The sequence below is a fragment of the Paroedura picta genome, chromosome 15, assembly GCF_049243985.1.
Source record: "Paroedura picta isolate Pp20150507F chromosome 15, Ppicta_v3.0, whole genome shotgun sequence".
NCBI lineage: Eukaryota > Metazoa > Chordata > Lepidosauria > Squamata > Gekkonidae > Paroedura > Paroedura picta.
Window position 1 is genome coordinate 1,598,691 of NC_135383.1, and position 18,023 is coordinate 1,616,713.

General features: G+C 55.5%; 1 protein-coding gene across 3 annotated transcripts in view; it reads right to left on the reverse strand.

The window, feature by feature from the left end:
* Positions 1–327: 327 nt before the first annotated feature.
* Positions 328–18,023, reverse strand: part of DISP3 (dispatched RND transporter family member 3) — a 34,857-nt gene continuing 17,161 nt past the window's right edge. For 2 of the 3 annotated variants that reach the window (XM_077311703.1, XM_077311704.1), the window contains exons 5-21: positions 17,805–17,939; positions 15,618–15,778; positions 14,805–14,944; positions 13,318–13,463; positions 11,604–11,765; positions 10,627–10,788; positions 10,311–10,436; positions 9,939–10,075; positions 8,992–9,173; positions 7,481–7,611; positions 7,116–7,291; positions 6,850–6,976; positions 6,544–6,689; positions 5,745–5,904; positions 5,461–5,574; positions 5,069–5,235; positions 328–4,234 (exon numbers count right to left, since the gene is read on the reverse strand). In XM_077311703.1, coding sequence (XP_077167818.1) covers positions 3,872–4,234; positions 5,069–5,235; positions 5,461–5,574; positions 5,745–5,904; positions 6,544–6,689; positions 6,850–6,976; positions 7,116–7,291; positions 7,481–7,611; positions 8,992–9,173; positions 9,939–10,075; positions 10,311–10,436; positions 10,627–10,788; positions 11,604–11,765; positions 13,318–13,463; positions 14,805–14,944; positions 15,618–15,778; positions 17,805–17,939 — 2,735 coding nt within the window. In that variant the 3' untranslated portion in view covers positions 328–3,871. The remainder of the gene's footprint in view (positions 4,235–5,068; positions 5,236–5,460; positions 5,575–5,744; positions 5,905–6,543; positions 6,690–6,849; positions 6,977–7,115; positions 7,292–7,480; positions 7,612–8,991; positions 9,174–9,938; positions 10,076–10,310; positions 10,437–10,626; positions 10,789–11,603; positions 11,766–13,317; positions 13,464–14,804; positions 14,945–15,617; positions 15,779–17,804; positions 17,940–18,023) is intronic. The other variant, XM_077311705.1, reaches the window with a different exon arrangement.

Consider the following 18,023-nt stretch of genomic DNA (forward strand, 5'->3'; position numbering starts at 1 on the left):
TCATGGGAATTGTAGTCCATGGACATCTGGAGGCCCACAGTTTGACTACCCCTGCTGCAGGGGGTCAGCTGCTGGCGAAAGTGTTTCCCAAACACTTGGTGGGCGTTAGGAAAGGCATCCACAGGTGCAATAATGCCCACGGGCACCATTTTGGGGATGCCTGATCGAGCCCCTCAGGGCAACCAGAAGGGGTTGGGTCCTCCTTGGCTTTCCCCGGGTGCCTGTCTTGACTGCTTCAAGGATCGCGGACCTGTGCAGGCAAAAGCAGCGGGAGGAATTATTTAGCCAACTGGCAGAGAGAAAGGAAACAAACGAGCCCCTAAAAGGTGAATGTCAAAATCTTTTATTTACAACAATCTCCAAAACAAACCCGAAACTCTGGGGATGTAGGGAAGCAGGAGGGAGGGGGAGGGCAGGAAGGGTGGAGGGAAGGCAGCCGGAACGTGATGCATCACGGGAGAAAATTGTGCTAAGTGACCTTTCCGAGTAACCCCACTGCTCCAACCCCCACCCAGGGAGCGGAAATGTGTCCCCCCCCCCTCGCCATCCTTGCCATAACACTCAGGGTTGCAGCCAGTGGGTCTTCTGCCCTGTCCGTTCTCCCCAGCACCCCTGTGGCCGCCCTTGGGGCCCCGTTAGCGTAGGCAGCCGTGTTTGTGGGGAGACCCCGAAAGGACCAAGTGCTTTTGCATGAGGCTGGTCACACCCACATGAGCATAATCCCGGAGACGGGGGAAGATGCAGAGGAACAGGAAAATATGGACCCCGGTTGGAAATTCAGTACGCGGCCCCTGAATGCAGTTTTAAAATTAAGTCTTTCTTACCACACGTGGACACGGCCCACAGAGTTCTGGAAATGTAAAAAGGTGGGGGGGGGCCTGTATATGATCAGGGAGAAGCAGGGATCCCCCCTCTTTTCCTGCAAGGGATGGGTCTGCATTTCGTCGTCTCAGTATTGCAACTCAGAACCCCCCCGGGCGTTCTTGCTTTTTCCTTGCACAAAATGAGCTGCTGAGTCTTTGTTTCCCTTGCGCTGAATCCCCCCAGTTCAAGGCACGCATCAATGGCCTCCGACACGGCACGCAGCACATTAACGGCCTACGGCTGGAGTAGAAGGAAAGCCGAACCCACAGCTGGGGCAGCAGGAAGGGCCCCGACAAAGCAGCCAGCAGCAAAGGACAAGGAACGTCTGAGGGCGTCTTCTGGCCTCCCCTATTCCAGCCTAGGGCCCTGATCCGTACCGACCTCCTCCCTGTGGGGTGCTGGCTTTGAGCTGACATTCAACATGAATCGAACACCCAGGGCCATGTGGAATTTGCCCTCTGGAATTCTTGTCAAATCTTGGAAACTATGCAGGGTCGGCCCTGGTTAGTCCTTTTTTTTTTGGGGGGGGGAGACAACCAAGGAAGTCCAGAGTTGTTACTTAGAGGCAGGCCATCGCAATCCACCTCAAACCCCCCCCCCCAGGGCTGCTGTGTTGGCTGTGACTTTACAACAACGCAATGCAAATAAAAATTCAGGAGGTGAGGAGGTGTGGCTGGCACAGGGAGGGCCTGAGCGCTCTCCGAGGCAAGGATGATTTACAGAAGGAACAAGGAGACGCCCCCCTCCCTCCCCCCCTCCCCAGTGTGCCCGGTTTGTCTCTAAATCAATCAGCGGCCGCTCTGCCACTGGAGTGCTGGGGAGGATTTATGCCACTCGCGGTGGTAAATAACGGCCGCTTTATTACCTTCCCGGGAGAAGCAGCTTCTCCTGTAAGGAAAACCCAAGGCAAACAAATTACGCTGTGCGAATGGCGGAAAGCAAGACGAGGGTTTGCCAGGAGGGGGGTGGGAGACAAAACCTCCCCCATTCCAAGCAGCGGGGTGGGAATCCGACCCCACACCTTCCCCATCAGCAACTAGGATGGTTAAGTCTTGGCCCCATGGCTGGAGAGAAGCTATAGGGCGGCAGGGGGGGGGGGCTGACTGTGGCTCTCCCAGGGGGCCCATGATAATTGTAGGCCATGGACATCTGGAGAGCCACAGTCTGGCCCCCACCCTGCCCTATGGCCAGAGCCAGTCTGCCTACAAATGCCAGCTGAGGGCAGCCTGGAGTGAGGTCAAGGAGAAGGAACTGCCGTTTCTGCAAGATCTGACTTCCCGTGTTTTCTATAGGCCGTTGGGCCCCTGCACAGTAAAGCAGTTTTGGTCGGGGCCCACTGAGGAAGCAGGCACCAGCGAGATGCAAGCTTTTCCGATTCCTCATTCGGGTTTGGAATTTCCGGCAGTGTGCCTGCGGTTCCGTAACAGTTTTGCAGAATTGCTGCGTTGCAATGCAGTTTTTCTGCACGGGGTCAATTTTGATTGACTTGTGTCGTCATTACACAGAGGTCCTCCTAGGCTGGCATCCCTAGTTCCATCCCCCGTGGGACTGCCTGTGCCGTACAACGGGGGCTCAGTGGCCGTGGGATGTGTGGCAACGGCCATGCCACGAGGGCTGCAACGCATGCATGCTCACCCCTCCGCCCGTTTGGTGACAGACCTAGCCCCAAATGGATTCTCAGCTTGGGCCGCCCACAGGAAGACCTGAGCACTGATACTGGATCCCCCCCCCGAGTAATGTTTAAAAAGCAGACCCCTCCCCCTGCCTTTTCCCTGCCAGGAGAACAGCTGTGGCACATATCAACACAGACAATGAATTATACCCCAGTCTCAAGAGTATGATGGGATCGGTGGGGCTTCAAATGTACTTGCTAATGGAGCTGGTTTTCAATTTCATTTGGAGCTTAATAGGAACCATCTGTTCCGGGGGGCGGAAGGAAGGGCCCATTGGGTCTGGTGGAAGAGAAACGGAAATATAGACCTCAGCAGAAGACAGAGCCCCAACTACATCCCTGGGCCATGAGGAATCGGAACAGGAACCAGCCAACGGCTTCCTGTGACCAAGGGTGGATTCCCTGCAGAGATTCAACATCCTTTTATCATGGGGACTAGTAACCTAATCTGAAAGTCAAAGAAAACACTCATGCCATGGCAAATGCTGGCAGTGGCTCATGGGAATTGTAGTCCATGGACATCTGGAGGGCCACAGTTTGACCACCCCTGGTCTAAAGGGATACTTTGACCCTGGATGGCCTTGACTAGCCTTTGCCTGTCAGATCTCAGGAGACAAGCAGGGCCAGCCCTGATTTGCATTCGGACCCCGGGAGTCCAGGCCTGCTACACAGAGACGGGGGGGGGGGCCGGCAGACCCTCCCCTGCGCCTTTCTTGTCTTGACACCCAAGGAGAGGAGGTGTGAAGTCATCAGGGAAGCATCATGGAGGGAAGTGCCCCCCCCTCCAGCATCCTGCTCTCATTCCAAACCTCCTGGCTGTTTTGTGAAGCTAAAATGAGGCATCGGGGGAGGGGAAGCAGGATCCAACCGCGGAACAACTCAGCAACAAGCCGTTTGACCCAAATCCCCCTCCCCCGCCCCTCTTGCCCCACTCCTGCCCAGAGGGAAAGCCGGGACCAGTGTGCTTCCCCCATGGAGATTCCAATGCCCGGGAGAGAGAGAGAGAAAAAGGGAAGGGGGAGCCTGAGGCAAGAAGCCCCTCAGATCAAGGGGTCTTCTCCGCGACCTTCTCCAGATCCTCCCTCATGGAGCTGGGAAGGGGGGGGCCATCATGGGCACAAAACGGGTCGCTGGGAAATGGAGAGAGGGAAAGAAGACCCAGAAGAGGGGGTTCCAGTGGATCCGAGGTTCCTCCTGGTGCCCTCCCACCTTCTAACGTCTCCCAGGGTTCCTCCTGCCACGCCCCGGATCAGAAAAAGGGGGAAGGAAGAGGAGGTCGGAAGAGGCTGTGTCTGTGTGTGTCTCTGTGTGTGTGTGTGTGGGGGGGGGCTAGAACTATAGGACCGTCCCGCTGGGGAGGGGGATCCTGACTCCGCTCCTCAGCAGCCCCAGGCCGAGGCCGAGGCCTGCCCCCGCGGCCACCAGCACCCCCGCCAGGGCCTTGAGGAAGGAAGTCCGGGAGCGCGTGAAGGACGCGGGTCCCATGAGGCTCAGCAGCGCCGTGCTCACAGTCAGGGTGTAGGCGATGGAGACGCCCGTGTTGAGGGCCACGATCTTGCCGAACTTGGCGAAAGGGGCGATGATGCAGAAGAAGAGCGGGACGGTGGCAATGACGGTGGTGACGGCGCTGGAGACGATGGCCACCCCCACGTGGCGGACCGCTTCGATGGTGCGCCACTGGCGAATGGAGCCGGGGTCCTGCGAGGAAGAGGACAGGAGTCCAGGCGTGGCCAGCAAGCGGACCAGCTGCCTACAAAGCTAAGCGGAGGAATCACCACTGGGAGAGATCCTAAGCCTCTGGTGAGCCATGCATCTGTATCTTTAGACACATACAGAAGACACAACATGCATTTTGCAGCAGCCTGTAAAGCGCTGGAGCGTAACGGATCGCAGCCTGTTCTGCTGTCCGCACACAAACACCCAGCTGCAGATTTATTTATAAATCTACTACAAGACTTTGGGATTTCTACGTTGGCTAGAAGGGGCTACTTTGAGGAACACGGATGGCTGGTGGCTACTAGGGAAGCGAGGGCAGGTTTGGTGGAGCCGGATTGGAACTAGCAAAGGAGACCCAAGTCGGAAGTGTGTTTTGGCTGAGCTCAGGCTGGCCGGACCAGAGTCTTGCTCAGGAGAAGCCTTCAGAGACCCCTGGCCACCTGCTGCCTGATGGGTCTCCACTTCTCTGCACAGGCCCAGTGTAATCTTTCCCCCTAAACATTCAGAGAAGTGGGGGATGGAACACGTTCTGGCCAGCAGAACCCAGGGGTAAGAAGATTTTCCTGTTTTTTTTAAGGGGGGGCAGGGGGGTTGTATGCTTTCCCTCCCCCGGGACAGAAAACTTCCCCACCCCAAAAAAGCCAGCACATCAGAACCAAATGAACCAGCTTAGTCTAGATCCCTTTGGAACCCCATTTCAGGGGAGCAACCTGAGAAAGATCCCCAAGAGAAGGGACCATGTTGGGTTCTACTGCTGGGTCCGAGCTCTCTCCGCTCCCTGGGCTCTTTTGGCAAGGCCAAGATCCCCTGGCTCACCTCCGCCAGGTGAAGTGGCAGGTTCTCCCCTGCCAGAAGGTAGCCTTCCACCAGGTGGACGCAGTAGTCGACCGAGGAGCCAACGAGGATGGAGAGGGAGATGGCTTCCACCGCCCCCATCTCCCAACCGGACCAGTACATGATGGTCACTACGAGGCACACGACTCCTGCAGGGAGGGAGAGAACTGGGTCATCGTTCCCCTAAAATACAAGCTGCAGATCCAGGTCTACATGGAAACGACACCCCCTTGTCTGGATTCTCATCCCCAAAAGTCCGGATGTGCAAGACTCTTGGTTACTCTGTGCCACGTTGGGCCTGTGATTCCCCCACTATCAGAGCGGCTTTCCCACGGCCGGCCAGACTCATACAGGCAGAGCTCTGTCTTCCCTACCTAAAATAGTGAGCAAAACAGGAAGCAGGAGCAGGACGTGGGTGGTGAAGATGGCCACGGCAGCCACGCAGATCGCCAGAGAGAGGATGAGCCCGTACAAAGCGCTCTGCACACCTGGCGGGGAGGGGGGCAAAGAGTGAGACGTGCTCCTCCCCATCTCCAACTGCTCCTCCGGCAGGGTAATTCTTACTGGACAGGGGAAGGGTAGCCCAACCAGGTACCCAAGAGTTACAACGCAGGCAGGGTTTGACCAGCCGGGGGAGGGGGAACAGAAGACCGCCTGCCTATGATCTCCATGAAGATCTGCTTCCAGTGTTCGCAGGTCTGGAAGCCCCGGCGCAAGGCTGAGCCTTCGGGAAAGAGACGCAGCTGGTCTTGCAGGAAAGATTCCCACTTGAGATAGTCCGAGTAGGTCTGGAAGGAAGATTTCCCCTTGTAGGTGGTCTGGAAGCCAAAGAGGAAGAGGGCTGGAGCGGAAACCTGGACAGGTGATTCACACACACCGACACCCCCTTCTTGGGTCTTTTCCTCTCTTCTCTCTTTCTGCCCTAGGTAGATCCTGCCTGACATTATTATGCATAAAAAAGCAGGTGGGGGGACTCCCCCCCCCCTACATGCCAAGCCCTGGAATTGCTTCAGGCCCTCTCAGCTGCCCTTGACTCGATCACAGTGGCTGGGGGGGGGGGTCTGAGACCAGAGTGGTTCCCCAAATGCTTCCACCGCCACCACGGGGACTCCCCCACAACACAGGAAACAGGTCCACTGTCTGCACAGTCAGACCCAAACTGGCTCTCCCTATTAGAGGCTGCTGCCCTTAACTCTAACACAGGGGTAGTCAAACTGCGGCCCTCCAGATGTCCATGGACTACAATTCCCAGGAGCCCCTGCCAGCAAATGCTGGCAGGGGGGCTCCTGGGAATTGTAGTCCATGGACATCTGGAGGGCCGCAGTTTGACGACCCCTGCTCTAACACCACGCTGGCTCTCCCGAGACCCTGCTCCTTTCAGAAAGGATACGGAAGCCCTCCCTGCTTCACGGCCCAAGAGGTGGGCAACGGAAGCAAGGTGGGGGGGGGACCCTCACCGACTCGAAGGCCATGGAAATCCATTGCACTTTCCCATCTTTAACGCCCACCGCCCCGTGGGAGAGCTGGCCGGGAAGAAGGTTTGGCTCAGGGAGGTTCTTGCACTCTGGGTGGAGCCTCTGAAGGACGGAGGAGATGCTGTAACCTGGAACGAGACAGGCGGCCTTTTTCCCCACGCAACTCGGAACACCAGAGCGGCCCCACACCCCTCCCGCCACAATGGCTCCCCAATGGCAGGCTTGTCCCGGAGTCCTCCCGAGATGCCCCATCCGAGAGGGGCGGCAGGTAAACCGAAGCATAAGTACCGGAGGGCAGGCACTGGGCGCCTCCTCGCTTGACCAACTCGGCATTCCCCGCGATGGCCTTGCACATCCGGCACAAGCCGCCTATCTCTTTGAAGAGGTCGAATCCCTCATCGTAGATGACGCTGCCCTTTCACAAGGAGACCAAAGCAACAGGAGAGAACCACGTGAGACAAGACCCTTCCGCCCAGGGGAGGGTGGCCAGGGAAGGGGATTGAAGGCTTTGCCCAGCCCCCTCCCTCCCCGTCCCGGCAAGAAGACCTGTGTACCATATCCCCGATGACGTGGTTGTCCATGTGCCGGGTGCGGTTCACTCCCAATATTCCGAACACCACAAACACCATGGCTCCCGTGTCCACCAGTGGACGCACCGCTGGTTTCCCGCAGCCGGAACCCCCACAAGGGTTGAATCCAGACGTGACGGACAGCTTGGCTTTGGGGGAGGCTGCGGAGGGGAAAGAGAGGAAACTGGAGCGAAGCCGATAGGAGGGGGTGAAAGCCTGTCTATTTCTGTGGAGCATTCCTCACAAGGAGAGAACGTTAAGCACGTCTTGGGGAAGTTTCCAAACCTCTCACGGCCGCAGGGGGTGGGAAGCCAGACTGGAAGCTGCCTGAGACGCCTCCTGCCGCTCACCTTTCTCGCTGGGGACGAACAAGAATCCTTTGTTAGGTCCGTCCGGGCTGGAACTCAGGAGGCAGCCAGGCGGCATCATGCACACCCGGCTGTGATACGGGGGCTTGTGGGACTGCGCAAAATACAGCTTCCTGGAAGGAAGGAAGGAGAATTACGAATGAGCCAAAGTGCCAGTCCTGTGGGCCCTGGGGGTGCTCCAGCCTGATCCCAGCATCTCCATCTCCCCACCGACATCCAGGTTTCACTGGCTCTGTTCTTTGTACAACAGAGTAGCAGGGAAAGCTTTTCCCAGTACAGTAAATCCATCTCGGGAAAAGTCTCTGCTCTGAATTTCAACTTCTCACAGAGCTCTTGAAGTCACAAAAGTTAAAACAAAGTTGATGTCCTGTTCCCAGAAGCCACGGAAGATCAATGCTTAGCCCCCTGTGCAAAATGGGGATCATAAAGTACAGGAGAATCGGTGTGCCCCAAAACAGCTACTTATTAGTGGCATGGATCAGTGGTCCAACACATGGGCCTTAATCACACACAAAAAACAACAGCCCAAATAAGGAACCAAAGTGCACCTTTATAGATTTATATCAGATTCAGCTGATGCGAACTGAAGTTCCAAAAGCTATCCTTGCTGCTGACCCTGCTGGTTATCAGCTGGTGAACTCTCTCTCTGTTTTTCTTCTGCTCTCTGTGTGCCAATTTTCCTGGTCCAGGCATGCTGGAGGCTCCCGGCCTTTGGCTCTTAGCCTGGGGGTCAGAGGCCTAGAGCTGGCGGAAGATTAGTCCGCAGAGACGGAAGACCTGCTTGGCGGGCAGAAGCCGGCCCTCTCTTTCTTGTCCAAAATGGTCTCGTTCTCTCCATGTATTGTTAGCCTCTCTGGATCTCCATCCAGGAGAAAAGGAGAATACAAATATTCTAAACCAACCAACAAGGCTTGGGGGCTGAAGTTCCGTGGGGCGGCTACAGGTCTGGCCGTGGAAAGACTTCCGACACCCATTTAAGCCCATTTAAGAACTATTTGGACAGGTTAGGCCAGTGACATCAGGCCGTGAATTGCGCCAAGATCAAGAAGAAGAAGAAGAGTCGGTTTCTGTACCCTCTTTTCACTACCCAAAGGAGTCTCCAAGCAGGGTGTTTGTTGTGGGGAGAGGAAGGGAAGGTGATTGTAAGCCGCATTGAGACTTCTTAGGTTAGTGAAAAGCGGGGTATAAAAACCAGCTCTTTTTCTGAAGCAACAGAGTCCAGTGGTCCCTTGAAAGCCCCAAAAGTCTGATTCTGGGTAGAAGCTTTTGTGTGCATGTCCACTTCATCAGATACCATTCATACACTGGAAAGCTTCTACCCAAAATGAGAGCTCGTAGGTCTACTCAAGGCAGACGCTTTTCTGAGTGTGCACCCTTCTAATCTGCCTTCAGCCCCTGTGGGAAAAATCAACCAGTGACCGAGGGGCCGGACACCTACGGCCGAGGCTCCCGGGGGTTTACCGAGAGCCCTGCCCCCAAGCGGGCCGAGTTACCGCGTCCGCTGCTGCTCCTGTGCAGCCACGTAGAAGCTGAAGTCAGATTTCCACCCCCGCTTGGCGTCGCAGGACAAGGAGGTCACCATCCACTTCTTGGGGCCCGTCTGCTGGAGATGCCCTACTGTGGACATACAAGCGGTCAGCCTCTTGCTGAAGTTCCCGTAAGGAACTTTATACACCTAAGCAGTGGATTAATGAAAACACAACACTTCACTACACTTGTCCGGAGGCTGGAGGGGCGGCACAAAACAGGTTAGCATCGCAATTCCCTGCCCTGACAGGGCTGCAGCCGAGCCGGCCAGAACGAGAAAGCAAACCGTGGGGAGCAGTTCATAGGGGCGTGCGATTCGGCTCGGAGAGGATGGGTGGAGGCCACACACAGGTGGCAGAACTCTGCGCCCGTGTGTGGTTGCCGCCTGGCACTCTGCCACCACCCCTCCTTTCCACGCCGAAGCGCTCACCCCTAGGTGCCAGTCCCGAGGGGGACCTGGGCATTCCCCGGTTCCACATCTCGTCTGCAAGGGACAGAGATCAGTTCCCCTGGAGAAAACGGCTGCTTTGGAGGGGGGGGACTCCCTAGCATTAGATTTCCTTCCCATTGCAAAACCTGCCAACTCCCGGCTCCACCCCCAAACGCTCCAGGTAGTTCCCTCCCCAAATCTGGCAACTCTATCTAGAAAGAGGCTCCTTCCTTTAGGCAAAAAGGGACATTGTGGAGAGCACAGATCTGTCCTCATTCTGGATGCCTGCATTATGCCGGGTGAGCGAGGAATACGCCCAAGTTGGCATACGGACCCCGCAGAGAGGTGCTGGGAATGCAGAGGCTCCCAGCTGGCTCCCCTCTTCCACCCCTTCCCGCCTGTCTTGGCCCTGCATCCCCAAGAGAACAGCGCCCGCCTCCCCCTCAGGTGTCTCAGCCCCGAGAGACGGCCCCTGCGACCCACCTGGAAAGAGGGGACCTCCCCGTCTCCGGGGGACACCGTCTGCCAAGGCGCCGGGACGCTGGCGTTGAGGGAGAAGCGGTAGACGGCCGGCCGGCCTTTGCTTTTGGCTTTGAAGATATAGACGGTTCCCTGGGGGTCTGGAGAAGACGGGAAGGGAAGTCACCCGGGGGCAAAGGCCACTGCAGTGAAGAAGCCCCCAGGGGCCCTTTGAGCAAGCCTGGCCAAGGTGGTCCGTTCACTGGAGCCTCCCCCCCTCAATCTGTGCTAATAATTGTTGTATTCCTTTCTGCCAAAGTGTGGGGTGGGCCAGCCTAGGGGCCTGGGGGGCTGGAGAGGGAGGAAGGGTCGAGGAGATCATGCTCCCACACTCACCCTGCAAAGCCCCGTCGGCTGCTACGCTCCCACGAGCGCCCCAGGCCAGCCCCGAGCCCCGTTTCTTCTTCTCCAAAGAGGTGCGGATGTTATTCTGGAGATTGTGGGGTTTTTCCTGAAACAAGCCTGTCACACAAGGTTAGTCAGGGAAGAAGGGGGGCGTGGGACAGACAAGAGTTCAGCACCGCTTTTCTCCCCACCCTCTGACGCGAAGCAGCTATCCCGAGGTGGCCCCAACAGAGGAAACAAAGCCACAGCGTCCACCACCAGCGTCCGGCAGTTTCCTGCCGCTGCCTGTCGGGCTGGCAGACCTCACCGGAACAGGTGACGCAGGAGATGCCTTCCGCACTCAGGTTGTACTTGAGGTCCAGCAGCACCTGGATGTTGGTGTCAGGCCGGAAGAGGAGAGGGGCACGGCTTGCCGGGTGGAGTCGGCTGGCGAAGAAGACGGAGAGGATGAGAATGCCCAAGAACAGCCCTGGAGGAAGAGGCAGGGGGGGGGAAAGGGACAGTCAGTCTAGTTCAGCCAAGCAATGGGCTTCCTCAGGAGGTGGGGAGCTCCCCTCACTGGCCGTCTTGAAGCAGGGGCTGGACAGAGGCATCCTAGATGCTTGAGGCTGATCCTGCATTCAGCAGGGGGTGGGACTAGATGGCCTGCGTGGCCCTTTTCCACTCTACGATTCTAATCAGGTGCGTGTAATTGTTTTTTTTTTAGCAATTAAAATCTAATACATGTCCAGGCAAATAAGATTTTACACAATTATTATTATTATATTACTCAATTTTTAAACTGCCTCTCCCCTACATCCCGAGTGGATCTATAGCCCGATTAGAATGCAATTTCCTAAGGTCGAGGTCTCCGGTTTCATGGGGAATATCTTCCTTTGTTTCTTATTATTGGATGCTTGAATTTGCATCATAAATCTAGCCCTTTTGGCAGGCCCCACGATACAGCTGACCGCGCAAAGTTTTATTCTAGATCAGGGGTAGTCAAACTGCGGCCCTCCAGATGTCCATGGACTACAATTCCCAGGAGCCCCTGCCAGCATTCGCTGGCAGGGGCTCCTGGGAATTGTAGTCCATGGACATCAGGAGGGCCGCAGTTTGACTACCCCTGTTCTAGATGATAAGTGCGATAGCGTAAGCTGGGGGCCTGATTCACAGGGATGGCGGGGTTGAGCAACAGTTTTGGGTTTCCCAGAGAGGAAGAAACAGTCTAAGCCACCCTGCATTCCTAGGCCAGACCCAGGGTGCTCTCTGGGGTCCAGGTTCTAAACACGCCTCCCCACTTACCAACCACCAGCCATCTGCTCTTCACGGCCGACCAGAGCACCCAGCGCTGGAGGAGCTCTTGCAGGTGAGCGATCAGGTGTCCCTGGCTGCCCTTCTTCGCAGGTACCTGCAGGCTCTCTGGAAGTACGGAGACCAAGGGAACGTCCCCTATTTCCAGACTGACTACAAAAGAGGAAGAGAGGACTAAGTCAAGACCGCGGAACGCAGAGGAGAGCAGACCAAGGGGCGTTCCAAAACGCCCCACAAGGGGATTCTGCAGGCGAATTTCCCTGAAACGGGAAAATCTGCGTCTAAAGTGCATTAGCCAACGCGTGCAGAATGAGCCAATATCAACATCAATTACAGATTCTCCCCCCCTGAACATTTTAAAAATAATATCTACTAAAAAAATAACGTCTACCCCCACCACTGCTATAATTTTTTGGGGGAAAGGATGCTCAAATGTTTCAGCTTGCTTATTTTTTATTTATAGTTACATATTAGATATTTATGGATGTTTATATACCGCCTCTCCTGGGATATACCTGCCCATAGCAGCTCACATCATTAACATCAATAATACATTAAATACCGAGCCATTTCAAACATGTTAAAAATATATCAACCTGCATCAGCTAAAAATCGTTTCCCCCCCCCCATCCCTAGGGGTGGATTAATCTTGGGGGGGACCATTTGGCTGAGTCACGGGTTCTTCCCTCCCCCCAACTAGAGGCCATGCAGGTGTTGATATCTTATTGAGGCTATGCTGTAAGCCTTGGGTTATAGTACTAATATATACTTTACTTAGCCAGGAGGCAACATCAGGGAAAAGTCTTGGTCTTTCTGCCCTCCAGAAGAACTGGCTGGCCCCTGTGAGAGATGGGAGGCTGGGCTGGAGAGACCCTCCCCTGGCCTAACCCAGCAGGGCTCTTCTGAGGTTCACGCGTTCTTAAAATGCTCTTCATCAATTTGGAATATTCCCCACTGCCTCACTTTGGGACTTGCCTGGGCCCCTCATCTCAGTTCAGCCACTCCGGATTAAGCACTATGCCGCTGCCTTTATTCGTGCATGCGCGGGCCCACACGGGCACTTCCACAGCTATTTCCCCTGCCCAGGATCCTCGAGGGGCCCTGTGGCAAAACTGCTCTCCTGTCCCACATTATTCCAGGAAGGGCGGCATTGAGCCATTTACATGCATTGCCATGCAGTGCAGGGAGAGCCCAGAAATGGCTCTGGGGGCTGCAGTCACATTTCAAACCCCTCCAGCTGTTGGCTGGAAGGCCCTGACCTCTGCTTGGTGGGGGGGGGAGACACGAGGCTCTCCAGAGGAGCAATCCCTGCTAAGGACTCTGAACCTCCCCCTCTAAGACTCCAGCACCAAGCAAGCTTGTGAGATCCAGCCCCTATGCAGCGTGTGTCCCTTGGCCCTCTGGAGTCCTGACCCTGCTATCGTAGACCCTTCCCCTTCTCCTCTTTCCACCCCCTCAAGCCTTCCAAGACTTCACTACCCGAACAGCAAGGGCACCTGCCGATCTTCCCAGTGGCTGTTAAGGGGGGGGGGGAGAGCATCCCTCTTTGAGAGATGAGCCCAGTAACACTGGAGGGACCAACAAGGATTTCCGTTCCCTGGAGCTGTGATGGCAGGAAGCTTCGAGCCTGAGACTTTTGCTGGCCTCAACATCGCGCTCCTCCTGCAGGCCAGCTCCCCCTGACTCTTTGGCGTGAAGCGCTTACTTGGCTCCTCCTCCACGTTCAGCAAAGGGATATCGTCATCCAGGTAAGGCAGAGTCCCTGGGCTGGGCCCGCCGGCAGCCTCCGAGGAGATGAACAGGCTGTCCGAGATGGGCAAGGCGTCCTCCTTCGTGCACTTCTGGCCACAGCTGCAGAGAGGAAGGGACGGTTTGCCAAGCAGAGCCTCTGAAAGCCACCGGCCCTCCCTAACAGCTGCGTCTCCGCTCGGCTGACAAAAGCGGCCACCTGACCGTCGGCAGCCCTTGACGGAGACGGGCATCAGGTGTGTGAGACGGAGGAGCAATTTCCTTTGCTGATGCACCAGGAGAGCTGCAGGCACGCCAAGGGTCGCAGCCCGCGGCCATGTGCCCAGATGAGCCTTGCCCCCCCTTCTTGCGCATTCCAAAACAATCTAGTCTTGTATACGCAGGTCATTTCTGACTGATCAAGACCCTCTGAATTCACGGCCTCCAAAGTGTCCTGTCGTCACAGCCTGCCAACTGAGGGCCATGGTTTCCTTGAGCAAGTGAAACTATCTCCTGTTGGGGTCTCCTCTCTGCCTGTTGCGGTCAACTTTTCCTAGTATGGCTGTCATTTCCAGTGTCTAATCTTGGACAACATGCAAAAGGAGGGGGGGGGGGAATCACTGGAAGCTCCTGCCTCCCCCCATGAGAACTCACTCCCCCCCCCCCCCATGGGCCAGAACCAGCTTTGCTCAGAGGACCTCTGTGCTCACTCAATGAGCTACTGTGCTACTCAAAGGGCGGATCACAATTAGGATGAAGGAGAGAAGGCGTTTGAATGGGGAGCCGTTCTTCCCCGTTATTAACCACGAGCTCCTTTGACGGGAGGTCTTGAGCCGGACAATAAAACCACAGTATAAATATCAATAACAATTACAGAGCGGCGACGACAAAAGAAAGCGAGGCCCTGGGCAAACTGCAAGACTGGCACATTAATACTTGGCAAAGGAGCATCCCAAAGATATTCTAGGAGTCTGGCCACAGACGGCGTTCACTGCAGGACTAACAGGGCGACAGAGCGACACAGGCAGCCTTCTTAGTCTGTCAGCAGAAGAGAGAGTCCAGGAGCACCGGAACGACTGACAAAATCTGCGGCAGGGGAGGCACGTCCCTTGCGGATTCTGTGAACTTGGGGAGGTGGTGAGCGGGGGGGGGGGGGGCAGAAGGGACTGAGCCTGAGATTGGCTCCTGTGACCCTTTCCTGATACACCAGGAGAGCTGCAGGAATTGCTGATCACCACTTTGGGGTTGGGAAGAGAATTTCTTCCAGGGATTCTGTTTTTTTTGGGGGGGGTATCGTCTGGGCATGGAATTGGGGTCAGTGTGGGTGGGCAGGTAGCTGTGAATTCCCTGCATTCTGCAGGAGGCTGGACTAGATGACCCCCTTCCAACGCTAAGATTCTGTGAGTCACACACTTCTTCAGATAGTTCAAGACAGTTCGTCCACTGTTTGCAAGAGAGCCTCACCTGGCCTGGCAGGCGTCCTCCAGGGGGGACAGGTACTGCGACCAGATGCCCAGAGCGGCTGGCATGGTGAAGAGGACGGCCACCCAGCAGCAGGAGACGATGAGGGACATGAAGAGGCCGAAGTCATGCACAGCCGGGATCTGCAGAGAGAGCAGGGGGCAATCTGGGATCATGGCCCAGGGTCTTTCCAGGGACAGAGCCATGGGCAGGGCTCCACCTAGACGGAGGCCTTGGGGGGAGATGGGAAATGGCTGCTGGCCAATAGGCAATAAGCATTTTTTTTTCCAAAGCCTTCTTCGTCTGGCCAATTTGCATTGATCCATTAACACACAGCTAACACAAACAATTGATTTAAAATTCACCGAATGCTAACAGGGAAGGGTAGGCAGAAGGAACCGGGGAAATGTGCTGAAAGTAAAAGCCACACTGCAAAGTCTATTTTGCGTGGGAGAGAGAGGAGAAACCTCGGGAAGGGGAATCTGGCACCGCCCCCACTGTCAATCAAGGACGGAGTCACCCCTTGAGGCCGCAACGGACACCAAGCCTGAAATGCCGGCAACTCTGCAGAACTTCAGTGCCAGAATTCCTGAACTTGGAAACAAGAATCTAGATCAGGGGTAGTCAAACTGCGGCCCTCCAGATGTCCATGGACCACAATTCCCAGAAGCCCCTGCCAGCGAAGCACAAGCAGGGGCTTCTGGGAATTGTAGTCCATGGACATCTGGAGGGCCGCAGTTTGACTACCCCTGATCTAGATGGAAAAGCGCTTGAAAAGAGAGAGTCCCAGGTGCCCCCTGGAGGTTGGCAACGCACCTGAGAGAAAATGTTGGCCGCGTAGGCCGCAGAGGTGGTCAGGGAGGTGAAGAAGGTGGCCTTGCCAGCCGTCTGGACGGTGTGGATCATCCGCAGCTGGAGGTCCTTCAAGTGGGTGGCCTGCCGGTAGGTGTTTATGAAGACGAAGACGTCGTCCACACCTGGAGTGAGCCAAAAGGAAACGTCGGCAGGCTGTGTGTGTGTGTGTGTGTGTGTGGGTGTGTGTGTCAGAAAACACTTAGAAGCCACTGAGGCAGTCACCTCACTAGTCCTTCTCTTGGGACTGAGCACAAAGAAGAGCTTTGTACCCTGCTTTTCACTACTCAAAGGAGGCCCAAAGCAGCTTACAAACACCTGTCCCTTCCTCTCCCCACAGCAGATGCCCTCTGAGGTAGGTGGGGCTGAGAGAGCTCTGACAGAACTGCTCTGTGAGAACAGCTCTAAGAAAACTGGCTCAAAGTCACCTTGCTGGCCACATGCAGATGACGCATGGTGAGTCAAACGTCTGCTGCTCTAAACCATGCCCCACACTGGATCTCAAAAAGCTGTCCACTTTTCACTTCCTGAAGGAGTCCCAGTATAAAAGGAACCCAGTCCTCAGCTTCCCCAGTTAAAACATAAAACACCTTTCTCTGCTGGAGACCTTGGAAAACTGCAGGGGCTGCTTAGAAGAGACCAGACGGCGTTGGCTAAATTGAGAGTCTGTCTCTGCAGAAAGCAGCTTCCTGGACACAGCGGCTTCCCTTGCTCCCTTTCAGTGTGGTTTATTGTTCCCCCTTCCAGTTTTAGGATGCTGTCCCCAATCCCACGTCGAACTTCTAACTGAAAATGTGCCCTGCTCAGCTGAGAATCAGGCCTTGTGGTTTACCGGCGGCCCAAGCTCTCCGGAGGGCTGAGCTCCCTTGGCCAAAGCGGAAGACTTTGCAACCCTGGTCAGGTTTCCATCGATTTCCCAGCACAGGAGCAGAGAGCATTTCACATTGTCCCCCGCCCCCCCGCCGCCCCACTGCAGCAAAGCTCAGCTCCCGGCCCTTCATAAAAGCTCCGTGGAATCCGGGCTGCGAGATCTAAGCCAGACCTTGTCTGCTCTGCAAAATAAACGGCTAGATGGCACAGATCAAAAGTCCTGCCGGGAGAACTCGGAGGCAACACTCGGAATTCAGAGCAGGAGATTTAAAATTGACTTGTCAGCCTGGGAGTCCAGCAGCAGAGCCGCAGCTATGGCTGTGATAAAACAGCAAAAGGATCTGAACATCAGCAGTCAGGGAACATCAGCGCATTTTTTTATACTGTGACTTAAACGCGGAAGACCAGGGATTGCCCCGTCAAGAACCAGGGAGAGATCTTAAATCCCATCTCCCCCTGGAGGCTGAGGGTACACGATACTCTAGCAAGTTTCAGAAGCCAAAAATATAAATATCTACAGAAAGCGCAAACGCGCCATCGATCTCTGCACTGTGAAGGCAGCGCTCTGGAATCACAAGCAGAGAATGGTGGTTCCCAGAGGTCTGCTGCCGGAGATCCTTTAATTGGAGATGCTGGGGATCGAACCTGGGGCCTTCTGCATGCCAAACAGGAGCTCTGCTGCTGAGAAACAGCCCGTCCTCCTGTTTTTAATCCCAGACTTCTTCAGAGGAGCTCAAAGGAGCCTGCATAGCTCCTTCCTGCCTGGCTACATCCTCAAACAACCCAATGAGGTAGGCCAGGCTGAAGGAGAGTGAGGAGCCCACAGTCATCCAGTGAGTATGCCGGTAAGATCTGAACCCAGGCCTCTATAATTGAGCATTCTAACCACAGCATGACTTTTCTGAATCCTCGTTTTCCTGGCTTGTTTGTTCTTGGTGTTTCACTCCCCCCCCCCCATTCCACAGATATTTGGCTCCATCTAGTGGCTGATTAAATGTTACATTGTTTTATGTCCATCATAAAAATCTGCAGTTTAAATCTCTGGAGAGATATTCCAGACATAAAGGGACGTAACATCGAATTGACCATTAGAGGGAGGAAAACACACGCGGAACAGGAGGGGGGGAATGAATCACTACCTAACGGAGGAAAAGGAGAATGAGGAACTGTCCAGCAGCAATCAAGGGGGCCCTGCTCCCAAAGAGCCCACAAACACAGTGTTGGTGACCGGGGGAGATGCAGCCTTCTAGGGCAGGCACGCACAAGCCACAGGCGGCTTACCTATCCCCACGACCACGAAAGCAGCCACTCCGTTCAAGATTCCCAGGTACTGAATTCCAAACACGACGTGGTAAAGAAAGAGGGCCACCAAACAGCTCAGCCCTATGCTGGCAATCCCAAAGAAAGACAGGAACACTGTGGGGGGGGGGGGGGGAGAGAGAAAAGACAGACAGGTGGTCAGAAGCGCATGAGCAAAAGAGCCCCCTAAGAGCAGAAACA